Below are 17862 nucleotides of genomic sequence, written 5' to 3'. Positions count from 1 at the left end.
CCACGTGTTGCTGGCCACAGACTATGGACACTGGCCCAGACGGCCGCACCTTGAAAAAGCCTGTGGGCCACAACCGGCGCTGGGCCCACCCCACCCACCGGTACGCTGGATGCCCTATTAAGGGCATGGCCGCGGGGGCTCAGTGCAGCGCTGCCCACCTCTTCCCTGGGCGCCCAGGGACACGGGTTGAGCCACACTGGTGAGACCAGATGGTGGCAGGGTTCGCACTGGGCCACAGTCCGGATGGCGGTGGCAGACAAGGTGGTCAGTGACCGGCTGCTGGGCTGGCCGCCCCAGGCACCGCTGAGCGAGCGGTGGCGCACTCAGAGGGTGGGCGGAGGCCCCTGGCGCCGTACCTTTGTACTTCTCCCGCACCTCCTCGTAAGCCTGGACGAAGTCCTGCTCGTCGGGTGGCGGGCCGGACGTCAGCAGGGCAGCCATGCCGGCTGGCGCGAGAGGCGGTGGGGCGCTGAGCGCAGGGACAGCCTCCAGCCGGAGCCGCCGCACTGCCCCTGCGGCCCCGCGCACCGCTTAAAGAGGCCGCCCCCGCCCCGCCCCGCACCCAGGATGCCCCACGGGCGGGGCGGGGCCGCGGGACTGCCCGGGGAGCTACGCCTGCCCCTGGGCGCTGCTCAGCGGGCTCCGAGTTTCGGTCCCACGCGGGTCCCGCGGGCGCACGCCCCTTCCCGCTCCAGACCGGGATGCGGCCCTCCCGCAGCTCTGATTCTCCTGGGTCCCAGGTCAGCGTCCTCCAGCTCCCTGGCCCCAGCCAGTGCGACCTCACTGGGCCGCCCGCGCGCTCCCCTTCCTCCCCTTTGCCTTTACTTAGAATTCTTCCATTGCAATATTGGAGATAGAGTTGATATCTCTGGTAGGCAAAGAGTCCTTTAAACTCAAGTAAAAAAAAAAATCTGTACATAAGATGACAAGAGTAAACGATTTACAGAAGTAAAAAAGAAAGCTTGGTAATAAATGATAGCACAATTCCTTTCCACCCATCAGACTGGCAAGGCCCTCTGTCTCCCCACATTGACAGATGGCTTTCTGGACCACTCCTGGCAGTGTTTCTCCTAACGTTAAATCCTGTGAGCCCTGTGAGCAGAAGTCCCTCTTCTAGGAATCAATCCTGAGAAAATAATCAGAGGAAAACACAAAGATCCTGCCAGGGGTGCTGGCTAGAGCATAGCTAGCAGATGAATGCCAAAGACCACCATAAGTGGCTGCTAAGATGCAGCCCCCACCCCTTTGCATCATTACAGGTCCATGGGGAGGACATTCATGATTCTCTTTCAAGTGGGAAAAAAATGACCTCAATTAAAATTCTACATGAGGGCTGGGGATATAGCTCACATGCACAAGGCCCTGGGTTCAATCCCCCAGCACCACACACACACACACACACACACAAAATCCTACATGAAATGAGAAAGATCATAGGTTCCTGCACAAGCACATGACCCCGGGGGCAGGGGGCAGGGTAGCAAGAGCATGTCCATTACTCTTCTCTGCTCCTATTTCCACAAGCTGTTGCTTCACTGCCAACAGCAAACTTCCTCGATGCCTGCAGCATCACCTCCCCACTGGGCAGCTGGCTTTCCAGTCCTCTCCCTCACACCTTGGTCTACCTTCCTGGCCTCCTGGACCTACCATGCCTTTCATATGCTGCATAAGCCCCTGAGGGTCCTAGTGGATGGAATACCGTCCGTACTCCCTTGCTTGATATATTCTGCCCAATGGCCTCCAGCCCTAGGTCACTTACTTCCCAAAGGGATAGACTGCCTGCCAACCTCCCCTGGCCTTCTTGCTGGATTTTTCTCATCTTCCTCCTCAGACTGGTAGGCAAAGCTGGACTCTGGCTGACCAGGTATCTCCTCTTGTTCTACTTCCATGCGCTCCTGGGTGTCAGCCAAAACCGGGGGGCATGGTGAGCAGTTTAGCTCCAGGACCCCAAGGAATTATCACCATCACATCTGGACCCTTGTTATGAAGCCAGAGATGGTAGGGCTGTATGTAGCAAGAAGTCCTGCCTTAGGCTTGTGCAGCTACCTGGGGGGGCCAGCAGGTGGCGCCGTACTACCTGCACTCACCTGGAACAAGAGAAGCCCTCCCTAACAACAGTTTTCCTTTGGCCTTTCATCCAGTCAATCCAAACACCTGCACACAGCACACAGCAGGTGCTCAATCAACAGGCCTGTGTTAACGAGCTGGGCCGACCAGGTACTTCTACGTTACCTGCAATGCGGATGACAGCCCGCTCTGCAGGGTCCAAGACACTGCCGTTGCCCCCAGAGCCACCTCCGCTCCTCCTGCTTCTCTGTGTTTTACCAAGATTCCAGGGTAGTGTGTCCCCAGGGCTAGGTGAACCACTGCCTCCATTGGAGCCCCCTTCAGACACTGCTCGAACTTCAGAATCCTCTCCAGACATGGCCTCCTGGAGAAAGAACAGGGGAGCAGTCACACTTCTGCCTGCAGAAGAGAGGCAGACACTGCACACTGACCCATCACCTCCTTAAACTAAACGTTGACCCCAACCACCCATCAACAAAGACACCACATCCTTCCTATGACCCTGCCTTACCTACATACCAACTCCTTCCTCTCTACCAGTCCTTGACGTCTCATTCACATCTAGCCTCACCCCCTCCAGCCCACTTCTCAGATACCCAAACAGTGACCCCCACACACATTGATCTCAACTCCTCCAGTGCACTACCAGGACTACCCGGTTCACTTCCTTCTCCTAGTCACACAATCACTGAACCTTCTACTCCACCCCCATCACAGGACATTGATTCCACCTTCTACCCTGTTAAACATGAGGGGAGGGAGTGACTACCTTCACTCAGGCACTGACAGCAGACTCCCCACCCTGTCACTGGACAATGATCTCCACCAGCTGCATCCCAACTCGTTTCCCTCCCCCAATCTCCCATTAGCCATCAACAAACATTGGCCCCAGGCTCCTACTTGTCCTGGCTTCAGGGGAGGACTTCCAGACCTACCACTGGATGCTGGCACACTACCTCCAAGCTGTCTTTAGGACTCCCCATCACGCCATCCCACCCCACCTCCAGCCCTGCACAGTCCCACCTAGATCTCGGATCTCCGCAGCGAAGGCCTATAAATAACTGAAGCCGCAGCGGCGTGGGCCGCCGAAGCTCCACTGCGGCAAGACTGGGGGGTGGGGTGGGTGTTGGAGTAGCGGGGCGCCGCTCCTGCAGCCCACCCTGCTCACTGTAGGCGCAGCGGGAGTGCACGCATACCACGCGTGCACACGCCCCAGCTCCCATCCACAAGACTGACGTGTGAGAGGTGAATGGGGCTCTGTCTCGGCAGGGGAGGGGTGGGGTGGGGGCACAATGTGGGCTCTGTGCCTCCGCCCTTAAGCTAAGGGCGGGGAGAAGACTGCGGGCACCGAGCCGGGGGCGGGGTGCCCCCGCCCCCCGCGCCAGCCCCCAGCCCAGAGGTCCGCGGCAGCCAAAGCCTCCGCAGCAGCGTTTCCTACCCACGCTCCCCGCACCGCCGGTCCAGTTCCGCAAACTCCCGCGCGCTGGGAGGTGGTGTCTTCCGCGATAGCGCAGGTTGAGCTGCAACACAGCCCCTAGTTCCGGGAGACATTCGGCCAAGACCCCACCCGCCCCAAATCCTCAACTCCCGCACGCTACGCGCCTCTCCATCCCCGCCCGGTCCTACGTGCCTAGTGGCTCCGCTGGGCTCAGCTCGGCCGCCGCAGCCAGACTGCTGGGGCCGACAGAGCCGTGGAGGCAGCGCGGGCGGGGCCAGGCTGGAGCCCCGCCCTGGCCCCCGAATGAGAACAGAGCTGCGCGGGCACCGTCAAGAGCTGGCAAGCGAGGCCAGCATGACCGGGATCCGCGCGCGCGAGGCCGGGGCGGGTCACCGAGGCCGAGGAACCCGAGCCTGCGGATGCGCCGGCAACGTGCTCACTGTGCGTGCAGGGCGTGCAGGTCGGCTAGGAGACGCTCCTGGGCGAGCGTGAGCGACTCTCGGGCGGCGTGGGGTTCGAGTGCTCAGGGCTCCGCCCTGCAGCTTCAGTGGGTTTCCCAACAGCTGCCCCCAGGAGCGTTCGACCCCACCCCTGGCTACGCGGAGACCCCCACTCTCCAGAGGTCTGATTCCGAACGCCAGGAGGTTCTGCCTGGTTTCACGTTTATTCAGAGACACAGAAGCGCTCAGACGAGGTCCAGCCAAGACGGGCGTGTCAGGCCGGCGCACCCTCCTGCTGGGCTTTGCTGACCCCTGGTGGTTGGGCCGACCCAGCCCTCCGGGTCGGCCTGGATTCCTGCTCCCCAACAAGAAGCAGGAACGTCCCCAGGGAGGAAAGGGGGGTTTGTAGAACGGGGAACCTGTAGAGCAGCAGGCCACAGGCTAACCCCTTGGGTCAGGTGGCCAGAGAGCGACTCGAGAGTCCAAGGGAAGCCCGGGGTATGTGCTCGCAGGTGATGAGATGAGTGGGCAGCGCCTGAGTGTCGTGGAAGATGACAAAGATGCTGGGCTGATGGAGGCAATCCACAGCACTGTCGTAGCGCAGGAGCACATGGCCAGAGGGCCGCAGAGGGGGTGCCCGCAGATCGCGGCGGCCCTGCGCATAGTCTCCCGTCAGCACCCGTGCCACAAACACCGCCTTGTGGCCGTCAGCATCGGGAGGCGAGTAGCGGTCCTGCACGGATAGGGAGGCGCGCTTGGCGAAGTACACACCCTGCCCGTAGAGCGTACCTGCAAGGCGGAAGCGGCAGAGGTCAGAGTGATGGGGGTTGACGGAGCCCCAGCCCTGCCCAGCCTAGGCCTAACCGTTGCGGCCGCAGAAGCTGCGGTTAAAACCGAACGCGCAGATGTCCGGCACTGCGGAGGCCGATGTGCCATGGTACAGGACCCGCTCCACAGGGCGCTGCACGCAGCGTTCCTCAAGGCGCTCCAGGTGCAGCTGGTACTGCTGCTGCAGCAGCGGGTGCGACACACGCTCCACCTATCAGGTGAGAGATGGTCAGAGCCAGGCTATTTGCAGTTATTTCTTGCAGTTATTTCCTATGCCTGTGGGTTGGCCCAGGAAAAGCTGAGGTCAGCAATCAGGAGCCCCTTGGTGGAAAATTTAGGGGGAGACCTTGCAGCCCCCTCATTCTCTGTCCAGCCACAGACATAAACTACCTCCATTAGGGAGCAAGTGGCATCCCAGGACTTCTAGGAAGGCCTGACACCTCCAGGGAGGTCTAACTCCTGCAGAGAGGTCTGCAGGTGGACAAACTCCACAGGATCACCTGAACGCAGGACGCACAGCCAGACCTCTGGAGCATAAAACCTAGCCAGGTGCCTACACTGCCCTCAGCAGTACTCCCAACGTTCAGATGCCACAGCCCTCTCAGTTCTAGAAGACCCAGGCAGGAGAGAAGGCCTGAAGTGACCAAGCCCTAAAGTAACAAACTCAAGGACCCAAATACAGCTTTTAAAGAAACTCTAATTAGTTGCTTCAGAGGCGATCAAAACAATACTACATTCATAAAACAAGACTAGATGCTAAAAAAAAAAAAAGTCTAAAAATAAGAAATAGTTCTTACATTAAGAATGAGATTGCTGGGCTGAAGATGCAGCTCAGTAGAACAGCACTGGCCTAGCATGTGGGAGGCCCTGGGTTGGATCCCCTAGCATGAAGAAGGAGGCCAAGAACACGAATGCTGAGCTAACTTCTGTGGGTGGGCCAGATAATGGAATGGTTAGAGCTAAAGATCCAGCTAGACGATCTACATGGAAATAAGTAATTGATGCAGAGAGCAGAGCTAAAGGAAAAGAAGGAAACAACACACGGGGAGCGAGGCAAGTGGAAGAGGTCTAAGTTCTGCCTCTCAGGAGCTCCAGGAAAAGACAACAGGCAAGAGTGGGGGCTCCTGGGAACACAATGGAAGACGAGCAGAAAGGTAACATCTCCAGATGGGAGGACCCATGAAATGCTAGGAAGGACAATGTGAAGGACATATTCCTGGCACCTGACAGGAAAATCTTACCCTTGAAGTGAAGAAAACTTATCAAATGTATACACCCACACCCCACCCACCCACACACCCACTATCAAGGTTAATGTACAAATGGGAAGAAATCTCACATTGAGTATCTCACCAATGCTGGATACTAAGAAACCATGGAGATATTTATGTTTTTAAGTTTGTAGGGTAAAAGAATCTTAAAATTTAAAAAAGAGCAAAGTCTTCAAAAGTCTGAGGGCAAATATCTTTTGAACCTGAACAGTGTATCCCAGCAAAATTATTAATGAAGAATGTAGAAATAAAGACAAGTTAGAACATTTAACAACATAGAAAGTTTATATCAACTCAAATTAGAATTGTAAAATACCTCTAATTATAAAAGTTATTTTTAAACTTAAAAGTCAAAATGTTCACTATCCACTCAGAGATATTCCTTACTCAAGAACAGAATTCACACAAGAGGGTATCAAGCCAGACTCGGAGGTGCACACCTGTAATCCCAGCGGCTCTGAAGGCTGAGGCAGGAGGATCACAAGTTTAAAGCCAGCCTCAGCAAAAGCGAGGCTCTAAGCAACTCAGTGAGACCCTGTCTCTAAATAAAATTCAAAATAGGGCTGGGGATGTGGCACAGGAGTCGAGTGCCCTGAGTTCAATCCCTGGTACCCCTTCCTCCAAAAAGAGGGTATTGAGGAGGCACAAAGTACCCTAGCAGCCAAGCACAACCAAGAAAAAAAATGAAGTAAAAAAATCACAAGATAAGCTTAGAACACTTTCTTTCATGCAGTAGTTTTAATAATAGGATTTCATTTACTTTACTTACTATGGTTCTATTTTTTATAACTATAGTGGTAGGATGGTGGTGGTGGTGGGATAGTGGTGATTGTGGTGATTGTACTAGTGGAATGCTGTTGGTGGTGACAGTGATGGTGGTAACTGTCACCAGTGGGATGGTGGTGGTGGTGATGGTGGTGGTGGTAATGGTGATGGAAGTGGGTAAGTAGGTCAGGTTGTAGGTGACTTCCCCAACCTTGGGGAAGACCAGAGGTTCTGCATTTATGACCAGCTCTAGGTGGAGGCTGCTGCTGCTGGCTGTACCCATAACTGAGCATCAAGAGGGGAGAACTCTCTGCCCAGGCTTACCAGCACAGTGACTCAAGCTCTCCTCTGTCCTTCTCATCTGTCTATGGCCAGCCCTCTCTTGGATTCATCCCTCAGTTATGAGCACACTGTTTTCTGGATCAGAAACTTCTTCAACCCTGGACTTCTTCTATGTACTTCTATCTCTATCCTTCTCCCTCCTACCCAGCCTATTTCCAGAGTTGTTCCTGCCCTCATCCCCCATTTACTCTTTGCCCCCTCCCCACACTAACTCCCTGATAGACCATCCTGACCAACCCTCCCTCCTTAGTCCTTCCTTTGGGCAGGGAAGATATTGTGGTTCCTACTCATCTTGTGCACCCCTGCCCCAACCTATGTCTTCTGTAAACCTCTCTGGTCTCTCTAGTCCCTCCTTCTTGGTTCTTCTTCACCTTCCTGGACAGGTAGTGGCTCCTGGGGCTTCACTCTAACTCCCCACCAATTTTTCCCAGCCTTTTTTGAAAACAAGTCCGTTTTCAGGGTTGCCAAATTTAGTAAGTGAGAAGACAAGAAAAGGGGCTGAGGATGTAGGTCAGTGGTAGAGCACTTGTCTAGTATGCTGGAGGCCCTGACTTTGATCCCTAGCCTCACAATAAACAAACAAACAAGCCAGGAAGAGGTCACCACACTGCAGGGAGCCCTGGCCCCAGTTGGAGACAGAAGAGCCCCTAGAACAGGACAAGTTACTCATTTATGGGAATAAGTAGCTCTCACAGTGGTCAAGAGAGCATCACCATTCCATAGTCCAGGCAGGGAAACTGAGGTGTACAGAGCATCTCACATAGTTCCTTGCAGAGAGCCTCCCTCAGGCCCCAGTGCTCTCCTGTCCCTACCTCAGTCTCTAGCCTGCCTGCTGAGCAGGTCCTGGACAGCAGACTCTGATGCAGGCAAGTCTCACCGAGACCTGTGAGACAGAGTATAGACTCACCCGTATGATGCGGATTCTGCTGTGGGCAGTATCCAGGGTGTCATAGAAAGCCTTCACCACATTTTGGAATTCCTTGGTGCTCTCTTCCAGGCCCTCCAGCTTTCCCAGTGGCCTTTTCAGCCTCTGTTCTAGCACTGATATGTAGAAAGAAAGGACATCAGGGCCATGCTTACACACTAGCCCAATAGTCAGCCACCTGCCCTCTCCTAGTCCAAAGCACAGACTCACAAGTAGTGTCTGAAGCCACCAAGGGAAAGGCCAAACTCTGATCCCAGGGGCCAGCAAGTAGCACAGCGAAGTGGCGTGCCGCACGGGCAGGTTGGGCTCCAAAGCCACAAAAGACAGTGCAATCACCACGCAGGGCAACATTCACACCATGGCACTGCCCCAGGCGAGCACACAGCTCTGTGGGCAGCACACGGCCTGGGTGTCTCACAGTCTCCTTATTCAGGTGTACCTCCAAGGCAGCTGTTAATGCTTGTTCCAACTCATCTATATCCTGCTCAAAGGGTGCATGCACCACCAACTGGGCCCCACTACCAGTTCCTCCATTCAGGGACTCTTCTGCTTCCAACAGGGGTTGCTCCAAAAGGGAGAGGGCCAGGGCTTGTCTTAGTGCAGCAGCTTCCTCCTGCTCAGCAACCTTGTCTTGAGGCTCCAGTGACCGATGGAGGGCCAGTTGCAGTGCAGCTTCCTCCTCTAGCTGCCCAGCTGCCCCAGTGCTGAGGCTCACAGGCTTCTCCCCAGCCCCAGGTGTGGGTTCTTCATCCTCCTTCCCTGAAGTTGCTGCCTCTTCTGGCTGGTCCTCAGGTCCCTCCTCTCCCAGCTCCAGGGACAACCAGTTCTCCCTATCGAAGCCTTCCATGGTTGCCAGCAGCTCTCGGACTTCCTCTGAGGGTAGGGAGAGAACACTGGGTCATGAGTCAGGTCCAGCCAGGATGGTATTGAAAAACAGGATGAGATGGAATGGATGAAAGATGGAGTGAGTTTGAGGGTAGAGGATGGGCCTGGGAAGGGTCACTAGAGAGGTAAGAGTTCAGAGCAAGGCAGAGAGCAGGGTCAAAAAAGGACCACAGGACATGCTGGGGGCCCCTACCAGGGAGCCCTACCCAGGCTCATGTTCTCCTGGTCACTGCCTGTACTATCTGTGGGCCACCAGGTATGGCTGTGGCCAGGGGGGACCTGAAGGATCTCAGTGGAATCCACCTGTGGGGAAAGGATATCAGGGTCACTAGCCTTTGGGCAAGGGAGAGGGGGTACCTGGAGCTGGAGAGTAAGACAGGAGAGAGATAGGGAAGAACTTCATCTCTACCTCTTCAGGGTCCATGACCAGGTTGGCACTGGCCAGACGCTCTGTCCCAAAGACACACTGGAACTGAGCCTCCAAACCCTGCAAAAGGTGCTGCCCCTCCACACCCAGCAGGAACCTGGCACTGCCTGGGTGCTTCAGGCTCAGCACATGGCAGCTGATGCTACCCAGCAGACTCTGCAGCAACTCCTGGGCCACCTGGCATGAGGCCTGGGCTCCACAGAGCTGCAGGACCATGAGAGAGGAACAGTATGCAGATTCAGGGTACAGGAAAGGTACCCAGAGCCCCAGTGGGAAAAGGAGGCAAAAGCGAGGAATTTCTATGGGTCACTCACCCGAAAGCCAGTCACCTCCATTCCTTCAAGTGGGAAAAGAGCGACATCTCCCAGGCTGGCAAGAAGGTCCTCATGATAAAGCTGTAGGAAGCGCATAGCTCCTGGCTCCATCGATAACACCATCTCTACCAGGCCCTCCTGACCCTGAAGCCCCATATGCCCAGGGCTCTTCACCCCAACCTTCTCTGCAGATTCCAGGGCAATCTCTTCTGGACCCACCAGCCCCTCCTGACCTGGTGAGCCCCTGGCAACTTCCACCAGGCTCTCCTGTGCCAGAAGCCCCATGGGTCTCTGGCCCTTGAGCTTCACTTGTCCCAGCAACTCCATAGAGACCTCCACTGGGCCCACTGAGCCTGCAGACCCCATAGGCCCCAGACTCATGAGCCCAGCCTGCTCTGGAGACCCCACAGTCCCCAAGCTCACAGGCCCTTCCTGCTCCAGAGATCCCACAGGCCCCTCTTGCTCTGGACATCCCACGGGATCCAAGCCAACTGGCACAGCCTGAAGACCTGTCCTCAGAAAGGCTTCCAATTGCCCTGGTGCCTCCCCAGAACCCACAGTCACAGCCCCTGCACACTTCAGGGTTTCTGCCAGCCCTCTAGTCTCCAGGAGAGCATGCTCAGATCCCAGCATGGATGGGTTATCCTTTCCTTTGGTGCCCTCAGCAAGCTCCTCAGGCTCCAAGATGTCATAGTGGGGGACAAGTTTCAGCTCTGAGCCCTGCAGCCAGTGGTCCTGCTGCAGCACCCGTTCAGCCACTTGGAGGAAAGAAGACAGAAAGCCTATCAAGTTTTTGTGAAAGAGGAAGGGTCCCATGTGTCTGCCCAGCCCACTCACCCTGCCACTGCTGGAAGGAGACAACAGTGCCCAGCTGTCTCGGCAGGCTGCGCAGGCCCTCCAGGGGCCCCCCACCACTGCGGCGCTCATTCTCCAGGTACAACTCTAGCAGCAGCATGTCCAAAGGGGGTGTGCCCCTCACCACACGCACAGCTCGGGCCTGAGGCACCCAGGTCACTGACACCATAGCCCCATCCAGGTCCGTATTCCGGGCCTGTTCCTCCAGGACATGAATTTCTGTGGGAAGGGTGCAAGTCAGCTTGGTGTACCTCCCCTAACCAGCACCTCAGCCCCATTCAGGCCTCTCACCTGCCTCAGAAAGGGGCATGGCCAGCTGGACCAGGGCCCGATCAGGCCTGGGACTGGCCAGGGCATGGCAGGACTGCACTGGGTGCCCCATGGCACTCAGCAGGGCCTGGACATGCTGCTCCAGGCGCAGTGGCACAGTGCCAGGTGGTAATCCTTGGAGAAGCAGACGTGCAGGGGCGCGTGGTGGAGCTGGGTGCAGGCTCAGTCTGGCACCATGTAGTCGGTGCTCTGCCTGGGCCAAGACCCTTTTGGCATCTGTGAGCAGGGGTGGGACGTCAGTGTCATTAGGGTATCAGGGTTCCCAGGCTGCCCCCTTTAGCCAGCTCCCTCACCTGCAGGCTCTCGAAAGGTAAGGATACCCCCACAGCCAAGTCTCTGCCAGCTCAACACAGGCCCCCCACCGGAGCGCCGGCGGTTCTCAAAGTACAGCATGAGCAGTTCCTCTGGCATGTCAGGGGGAAGTCCCTGGAGCTCTACCGCTGCCCCTTCCTCCACCTCAGCCATCAAAACCCTGGGATGGAACAGACAGGGAAGAGGCATGTTCCACCCCTCCTGCTCCCGCCCTGGGTCCCTCCCCCATAACCCCTCGGTGCTGCCTCATCATGGGTGGCCCCATATTCCACACTTACAATCCTCCTGCCACCCAAGCCTTCAACCAGGACTCCTGTGACTGCCTTCTGCAGCCTTCCGGCAGAACAACAGAAACCCAGTGAAAACAAAAGTGAAACTGACTGAGGGAAGGAGAAAGGGTGGGGCATGCCTGGCTCTGGGGACTGGCCACTGTGTTTTAGATGCTTCCTCTTCAGCTGAAGCCTCAACCCCAGCCCACCAGGAGGTGTTGGTGGGACAGACCCCCTCAGAACCCTCCTGCCAGCCTGCCCACTGGCCTCCAGGGCCCATTGCAGCCCCTGGCTAGCAGAGAGGACAGGGATGTCCTCTGGCCATCTTCCCTTTTCCTATGGCCTGGGAATGGCCAATCACCCTCTCCATTAAATGTACCAAGGGGCCCGAGTCACTATTCTCCATTCAGAGTCTTCAGGCCTCTCTCTCAGCAACCTTCCCAAAGTGGTCCTTCATACCCACTAGGCAACCAGACCTCCTCCAAGTGCTGAGAGTGAGCAGCTCTGCCCTTGACTCTAACATAGTTCCTGCTGCCTTCTCACTCCCTGCTGGAGCCCCTTCCTGTGGCTCTCTCCAGCCTTCACACATGTCTAGTCCTTCCCATATATTACATCATCATCATCATCATCGCCCACTCCTTCTCGTGACTAGCCATAGAAGATGCAGGCACTATGTGGACATGCCTGGCTGCCTCTAATCCTCACTACAGGAGAGGAAATGGAGGCACTGTCAGGGCCCAGGGCAATGCCAGGCCTCACAGCCAGTTTGGATCTTTAGTCCACACTCCTATCCCCTGCCAATCCCCCCATATCTGATCCAATTTTCTGCCAGCCTTCTCAAGATTGTACCCACTTCTGATCTCTACCCTCACTTCCCAGTCACCCCAGCCCCACCCCTGCTAGTCCTCTAGGGGGCCAAGGCCCTACCCAGCCTGCATGCCTAGCCCTACACACCTGGCACCTCCACTGCTCCACCTAGGCCTCTTGCTGCACAGCTACCTGCCCACTCCATAGTGGATAATCCACAGAGTGGGCAGGGTGAACCTGTAAAGTGGTAACAATGGCTGCCACAGTTCTCAGGCTTGATGACAGTAAATGCTAAAGTTCTTTTGAGGGCCTAACTGGCCTTCAACCATTCTGATGATGCTCAGTGGGTCCAGCCTCCCTGGTCTCAATTCTTCTGGAGCTATAGGCCACTCGCACCTCAGCACCCCCGCACTGGTTCTTCCTTCTGTGTGACAGGGCCTTACCCACAAACCCAGTGGTCATCCCTTCTCCCTGATCGCTCTTACCTGGCTCCTACTGGCAGATTTAATGAAGCTAAAAACCCTAAAGCATTCTGACTTGCCTAGGCTCCTGAAGTCCTGAACTCTACCACAAATTTGTCATTTTATTTTCCTTAAGGAAAGTCACTCAAATTGTGTGAGCTTCTGGTTCTACAAAATTGAAGTTCAGTGCATGCCTATAATCCCAGTGGCTCAGGACACTAAGACAGGAGGATCATGAGTTCAAAGCCAGCCTCAACAACCTAGCAAGGTGCTAAGCAACTCAGAGAGACCCTGTCTCTAAATAAAACACAAAACAGGGCTGGGGATGTGGCTCAGTGATTGAGCGCTGGAGTTCAATCCCCAGAACCAAAAAACAAAACAAAACACTGAAGTTCATGCAGCCTGCTGAACATTTTCTCTTCTATAGGACTCATCACCTTCTAACATACTGCACATTACTTATGGACAGTGCCAATCCCAGCTGCAGAGGTCTGCCACAAGCAGTGGTGCACTGGAATTGCTCACACGGTTGCCTCATTATTAAATCTTGAGGAATTTCTGTGAAGTGTTGTTAAACTGGTGGTAGCTTGAAATCGATCATAGTGGGAATATTTACACCGTATTTTGTGCTGGCATGTGCACAAGCTACAGATCAGGGCTTCCCCTCACTAGAACCAGTTGTTAAATACTGAGCGAGCACATAGTGGGCACAGGAGAGAGCCTTCTCCCAACCACTGACCACCCTGGGAGGGGCCAGACACCCAAGAGCAAGGAAGCACAGGAAGGTCCCCAGTCAACTGGCCCCAAGTCAATCTGCCTGCTGCAGAGGACCAGAAGTCCACCAGGGGAAGTCCTGTTGGCAGAGTCAGGACTTTCAGAAGGAGGACTTTCAGAGCCAAGACAGGCGTTAACCTAGCCTCCAGTCCTGCTGTGCATTTCAGCCTCAGCCTCTTCACAGGTCATGAGGCCGCCTATGGTGCTTGGCAGTTTGGTCTCCATGACTGGCAGACTGAATGGGGCAATTAAACGGTTAGGTCTGTTGGTTTGAAAAGTCTTGGATGAAAAAGTAAAATGAACACTGTGTTTAAGGCAAAGAAGCGAAGGAGAGAACTTGGAGGCTTCAGCAAATCCAGGATGTAGAAATCAATTTCTTAACTCCCTGTACAAGGAGCTAGAACAGGCCCCTGCCTCCGGGGGTTTTCAGCTCTCACGGCCCGACCCCAGTCCTTGGCGGAATGTGGGACGAGAGCCTCTGGCCTCAGGCCTGGGCGTTGACTGCTCGGCGGCCAAGAGCAGCGGTCAGATGCACTGTCGCGGTCCGCCGCCGCCGCGCAGACGCCGGGCATTCCCAGGCCCGGCCCCTCAGAAGGCCCCGCCCCTGGCCCGTCACAAGGCCCCGCCCCGTCACAAGGCCCTGCTGCGTCTCCCCAGCCGCAGGCGCAGGCCCAGCGGAGCTGGCCGCTCAGCGGGTGCGGGTGCGGGTGCGGACGCACCGGCCATCACCGCGCGGCCGAGCAGCCGACACCGTGCTCACCTGAGGCGCCCCGGGAGCGGTGAGTCCCAAGCCCCAGCGCAAGAATGTGCCTGACCCGCGGCAGCTGCCCCCGTGTATCCCTGCGCAGCTTAGTAATGCCGCTTTCGGTCTGTCAGTCCATCGGTCCAGGCAGGGCGCGCGGCCCGCTCTGCCCGGGATGACGGCGGCAGTGGGGGCGGGGAGCTGCGGTGGCCCTAGCTGGAGGGAGGGGGCGGCGCGCTGCGGCGGGGGCAGGACCCGCCTTCCCGAAACGCTCTGACCCAACCGGAGGGCCCACCCGCCCACGGTACGGTCCTGTGGCAGCCCCCAGCCCCCGTCGCCCCCACGCCTGCTTTGTTTCCCCGCACGCCCTCTGCTCGCTTCCATCCCCCACACACCCCCGCACCCCGCTGTTCCTAGCGTACCCCACTGGCAGTCACCCCAGCAGCCAATCCACGCCTGCTCCCTTCCCTGGGAGCGAGGGACAGTCGGGGCCCGCACTTGGGAGGGGGGTCAGGGCTCCGTGGGTCACAGATGGTGTGGGGATTTCCAGGGATAGAAATAGCCGCCGGCTCTAACCCCTTCAAGCTGCTTAAGGGGCGGGATGCGGAGGGGAGGGCCCAGGCACACCCCACGCATCCTCAGCCGCACCCCCAACCCCCTTGCAGCTGAGCTCTGACCCCAGGACGCTGGCGGCCGTGACAAGGCTCCTCCAGAGTCCCAGATCCAGAGGCTGACAGCCATTTCTTCCCCCCTCCTCTCCTCATCCGTACCCTCCCCCATCTCCAGGGTTGGCCTAGTACTGACCCTTCTGAAAGCCCATTGCCTTCCGGTCCCCAGCCGCTCTGGCCCCAGGCCTCCAGGACTCCTACAGGCCAGAGCAAGGGTCATGCACCCTTCCTTCCTCCTGGGTTCTCGGCATCAGGTGGGGCTGCCACAGGCCTGGTTCCAGTGACCGTCAGTCAGGGCTGATCGTTCTCTCTCTCTCCTCTAGGGGCAGCCGGCAGAACGGAAGGCCATGTCCCATGAAAAGAGTTTTTTGGTGTCTGGGGACAACTACCCTCCCCCCAACCCTGGATATCCTGGAGGGCCCCAGCCTCCCATGCCTCCCTATGCTCAGCCTCCTTACCCTGGGGCCCCTTACCCACAGCCCCCTTTCCAGCCTTCCCCCTATGGTCAACCAGGGTATCCCCAAGGCCCCAGCTCCTACCCCCAAGCGGGCTACCCTCAGGGTCCCTACCCCCAAGGGGGCTACCCTCAGGGCCCCTACCCTCAAGGAGGCTACCCCCAAGGGCCTTACCCACAGAGCCCCTTCCCTCCCAACCCCTATGGACAACCACAGCCCTTCCAGTCACAGGACCCTGACTGTGAGTGATGGGGAAGGCTGGGGGGCAGGGGCAAGGGTAGAGCTGCTCTGCAGTGGCACTGACCCAGCCCCTGTGTCCCCAGCGCCACAGCTTGGAAACTATCAGGAGGAGGGGCCCCCATCCTACTATGACAACCAGGACTTCCCTTCTGCCAACTGGGACGACAAGAGCATCAGGCAGGCCTTCATCCGCAAGGTAGGGCCTTCTCTGTGGGGTAGGGAGCCCTGGGGTAGCTGGGGGTGGAGCTCTGACTTGCTACCTCCCCAGGTGTTCCTGGTGCTGACCCTGCAGCTGTCAGTGACCCTGTCCACAGTGGCTGTGTTCACTTTTGTTGGGGAAGTGAAGGGCTTCGTCCGGGAGAATGTTTGGACCTACTATGTCTCCTACGCCATCTTCTTCATCTCCTTGATTGTCCTCAGCTGTTGTGGGGACTTCCGGCGAAAGCATCCCTGGAACCTTGTGGCACTGGTAACCCCCAAACATGAGCCCAGGCCCCTGAGGCCTATGGAGAAGTGGAGGGCAGGGACCTGGGGTGTGGTTGGGAGCAGCTCTGCACACCCAGGGTGGGGTGTTGTCTTCTTCTCCCACAGTCAGTCTTGACCATCAGCCTGTCCTACATGGTGGGCATGATAGCCAGCTTCTATAACACCGAGGCGGTCATCATGGCTGTGGGCATCACCACAGCTGTGTGCTTCACAGTAGTCATCTTCTCCATGCAGGTGAGGACCTTCACCCATTCAGGGTTGTGGCCCTGGGGCCCATTGGCCTTCCCAGGGCCCAGGACCCACAGTCTCCTGTTCCTCTCTGTCCTCCCAGACCCGCTATGACTTCACCTCATGCATGGGCGTGCTCCTGGTGAGCATGGTGGTGCTCTTTATCTTCGCCATCCTCTGCATCTTCATCCGGAACCGCATCCTGGAGATCGTGTATGCCTCGCTGGGCGCTCTGCTCTTCACCTGTGTGAGTGAGGGGGTAAGAGGCCATGGTTGAGGGGAAACTGGGTGGGTGGGGGGCTGTCCCTCAGCAACACTGTGTTGTCGTCCTCAGTTCCTGGCAGTGGACACACAGCTGCTGCTGGGGAACAAGCAACTGTCCCTGAGCCCAGAGGAGTACGTGTTTGCAGCACTGAACCTATACACAGACATCATCAACATCTTCCTGTACATTCTCACCATCATTGGCCGCGCCAAGGAGTAGCCTGTTCCCCCAGCTTGCTGTGCCCTGCTCAGGTGGCATGGCTGGCCTGGACCCTGCCCCTGACATGACAAGGCCACCTGTACTTCCCTCTCTCTGGTCCCAGACACAGCCTAGGGCAGGGGGAATCCCCTCTCCAACCCTCCTGTATGTATACTGCAGATACTTCCGTTTGGACCCACTGTGGCCACAGCATGGCCCCTTTTAGCCCTCCAGCCCCACCCAAGGGGCAGTAGGGCTGCGTTTCTGTGCCACCTCCTGTTGACTCATTGTTGCATGAGCCCCGTCTTCCAGCCCACCCCAGGGTCTGGGGGCAACACCAGGTCCCAGGGGAGAGGGATTGAGCCAAGAGGTGAGGGTGCACGTCTTCCCTCCTGTCCAGCTCCCCAGCCTGGCATAGAATATTCCTTTTCCCTCCCCACCTCCACCTGGAGCATTGCTCTCAGGGACACACAGGTTGGGGGTCTCTGCTGAGCCCTGAGAGCAGAGAAGATGGCATGTTTCAGGAAAGGAGGAAGCCTTCCTCTCGTCCTGCTGTCATTAAAGTTCCAATAAATGGGATCTTCTGCTCTCTGCTTCTCATCTCTCTTCTCACTGCCAATTCCTCCGTGATGTGAGAGCTGCAGGCACCCTAGCTGATGAGGGGCACAGAAGAGGCCTTAACAGAGGTTTAGGATAGGAACTAACACAAGCTTTTAAGAAGTATACTGGGATTTCAGCTGATGAACAGAGACCCTGAGGCAAGGTGTGGTACCAGGTCACACAATGGGAAGTGCTTCTGGGAAGGATACAGTGTAGCAGTGGCCCCATGAGCCCAGGGGCCATCAGCACAGGTGACTGATACACCTGGCAGAGAGCTACATGGAGACTGAGGCCTTGGCATCATCTGGCACCTGACCTGGTCCCTTCAAGAGCCCCCAGCCTCAGCCTGTTCTGCATGCCTCTCCCTGCTCTCACCCACCAACCCACCCTGAGCTGGGCTATGCATCCCAAGTGAGCCAGCTGTCCAGATCTGCACGATCCCCACAGAAGGTGGTTCAATGCCTGGAGTC

General features: G+C 57.0%; 3 protein-coding genes across 9 annotated transcripts in view; 1 reads left to right on the top strand and 2 right to left on the bottom strand.

Moving 5' to 3' along the window:
• The window catches only part of Plec (plectin), a 57281-nt gene extending 53531 nt beyond the window's left edge, over positions 1-3750 (bottom strand). Inside the window, exons 1-2 of one of the 5 annotated variants that reach the window (XM_027951294.3) lie at positions 3698-3750; positions 2233-2431 (exon numbers count right to left, since the gene is read on the bottom strand). In XM_027951294.3, coding sequence (XP_027807095.3) covers positions 2233-2425 — 193 coding nt within the window. In that variant the 5' untranslated portion in view covers positions 2426-2431; positions 3698-3750. Of the gene's footprint in view, positions 1-356; positions 459-2232; positions 3058-3090; positions 3196-3505; positions 3638-3697 lie in introns of those variants that run through there. The other 4 variants (XM_027951296.3, XM_027951305.3, XM_071602063.1 and 1 more) reach the window with 4 other exon arrangements.
• Positions 3751-4150: 400 nt separating this feature from the next.
• On the bottom strand, positions 4151-11576 carry Parp10 (poly(ADP-ribose) polymerase family member 10). Of its 3 annotated transcripts, XM_027951336.3 has the most exons (11): positions 11478-11576; positions 11181-11359; positions 10849-11103; positions 10540-10776; positions 9703-10460; positions 9371-9592; positions 9168-9264; positions 8287-8949; positions 8059-8192; positions 4810-4984; positions 4151-4734 (listed from the first exon to the last, which is right to left on the bottom strand). In XM_027951336.3, exons 2-11 carry the CDS (start codon positions 11350-11352, stop codon positions 4400-4402), a joined length of 3048 nt encoding a protein of 1015 aa, XP_027807137.3. In that variant the 5' UTR covers positions 11353-11359; positions 11478-11576; the 3' UTR covers positions 4151-4399. The 3 variants fall into 3 exon arrangements, with proteins under 3 accessions (XP_027807137.3, XP_027807146.3, XP_027807153.3); XM_027951345.3 differs by lacking the exon at positions 9371-9592; XM_027951352.3 differs by lacking the exons at positions 11181-11359; positions 11478-11576 and having other exon boundaries at positions 10853-10926.
• A 2622-nt stretch (positions 11577-14198) lies between these two features.
• Grina (glutamate ionotropic receptor NMDA type subunit associated protein 1) lies at positions 14199-17392 on the top strand. Its single transcript, XM_027951357.3, has 7 exons — positions 14199-14289; positions 15244-15616; positions 15699-15811; positions 15884-16084; positions 16207-16335; positions 16433-16576; positions 16664-17392. The coding sequence occupies exons 2-7, from the start codon at positions 15268-15270 to the stop codon at positions 16811-16813; spliced, it is 1086 nt and encodes a 361-aa protein (XP_027807158.3). The 5' UTR covers positions 14199-14289; positions 15244-15267; the 3' UTR covers positions 16814-17392.
• Positions 17393-17862: the final 470 nt, after the last annotated feature.

This window comes from Marmota flaviventris, chromosome 15, assembly GCF_047511675.1.
Source record: "Marmota flaviventris isolate mMarFla1 chromosome 15, mMarFla1.hap1, whole genome shotgun sequence".
Lineage (NCBI taxonomy): Eukaryota > Metazoa > Chordata > Mammalia > Rodentia > Sciuridae > Marmota > Marmota flaviventris.
This window is presented reverse-complemented; position numbering and strand designations above follow the sequence as displayed.

Excerpts from the sequence above, each read along its gene's own strand:
- Parp10 (XM_027951336.3), bottom strand. The coding sequence starts at position 11,352 with ATGGCTGAGGTGGAGGAAGGGGCAGCGGTAGAGCTCCAGGGACTTCCC. Across the intron at positions 9,593-9,702 it reads TGGAGGTGACTGGCTTTCGG|CTCTGTGGAGCCCAGGCCTC; the intron begins GTGAGTGACCCA and ends ATGGTCCTGCAG. Across the intron at positions 8,193-8,286 it reads GGTGGCTTCAGACACTACTT|TGCTAGAACAGAGGCTGAAA; the intron begins GTGAGTCTGTGC and ends TCTACATATCAG.
- Grina (XM_027951357.3), top strand. The coding sequence starts at position 15,268 with ATGTCCCATGAAAAGAGTTTTTTGGTGTCTGGGGACAACTACCCTCCC. Across the intron at positions 15,617-15,698 it reads CCAGTCACAGGACCCTGACT|CGCCACAGCTTGGAAACTAT; the intron begins GTGAGTGATGGG and ends CTGTGTCCCCAG. Across the intron at positions 16,336-16,432 it reads TAGTCATCTTCTCCATGCAG|ACCCGCTATGACTTCACCTC; the intron begins GTGAGGACCTTC and ends CTGTCCTCCCAG.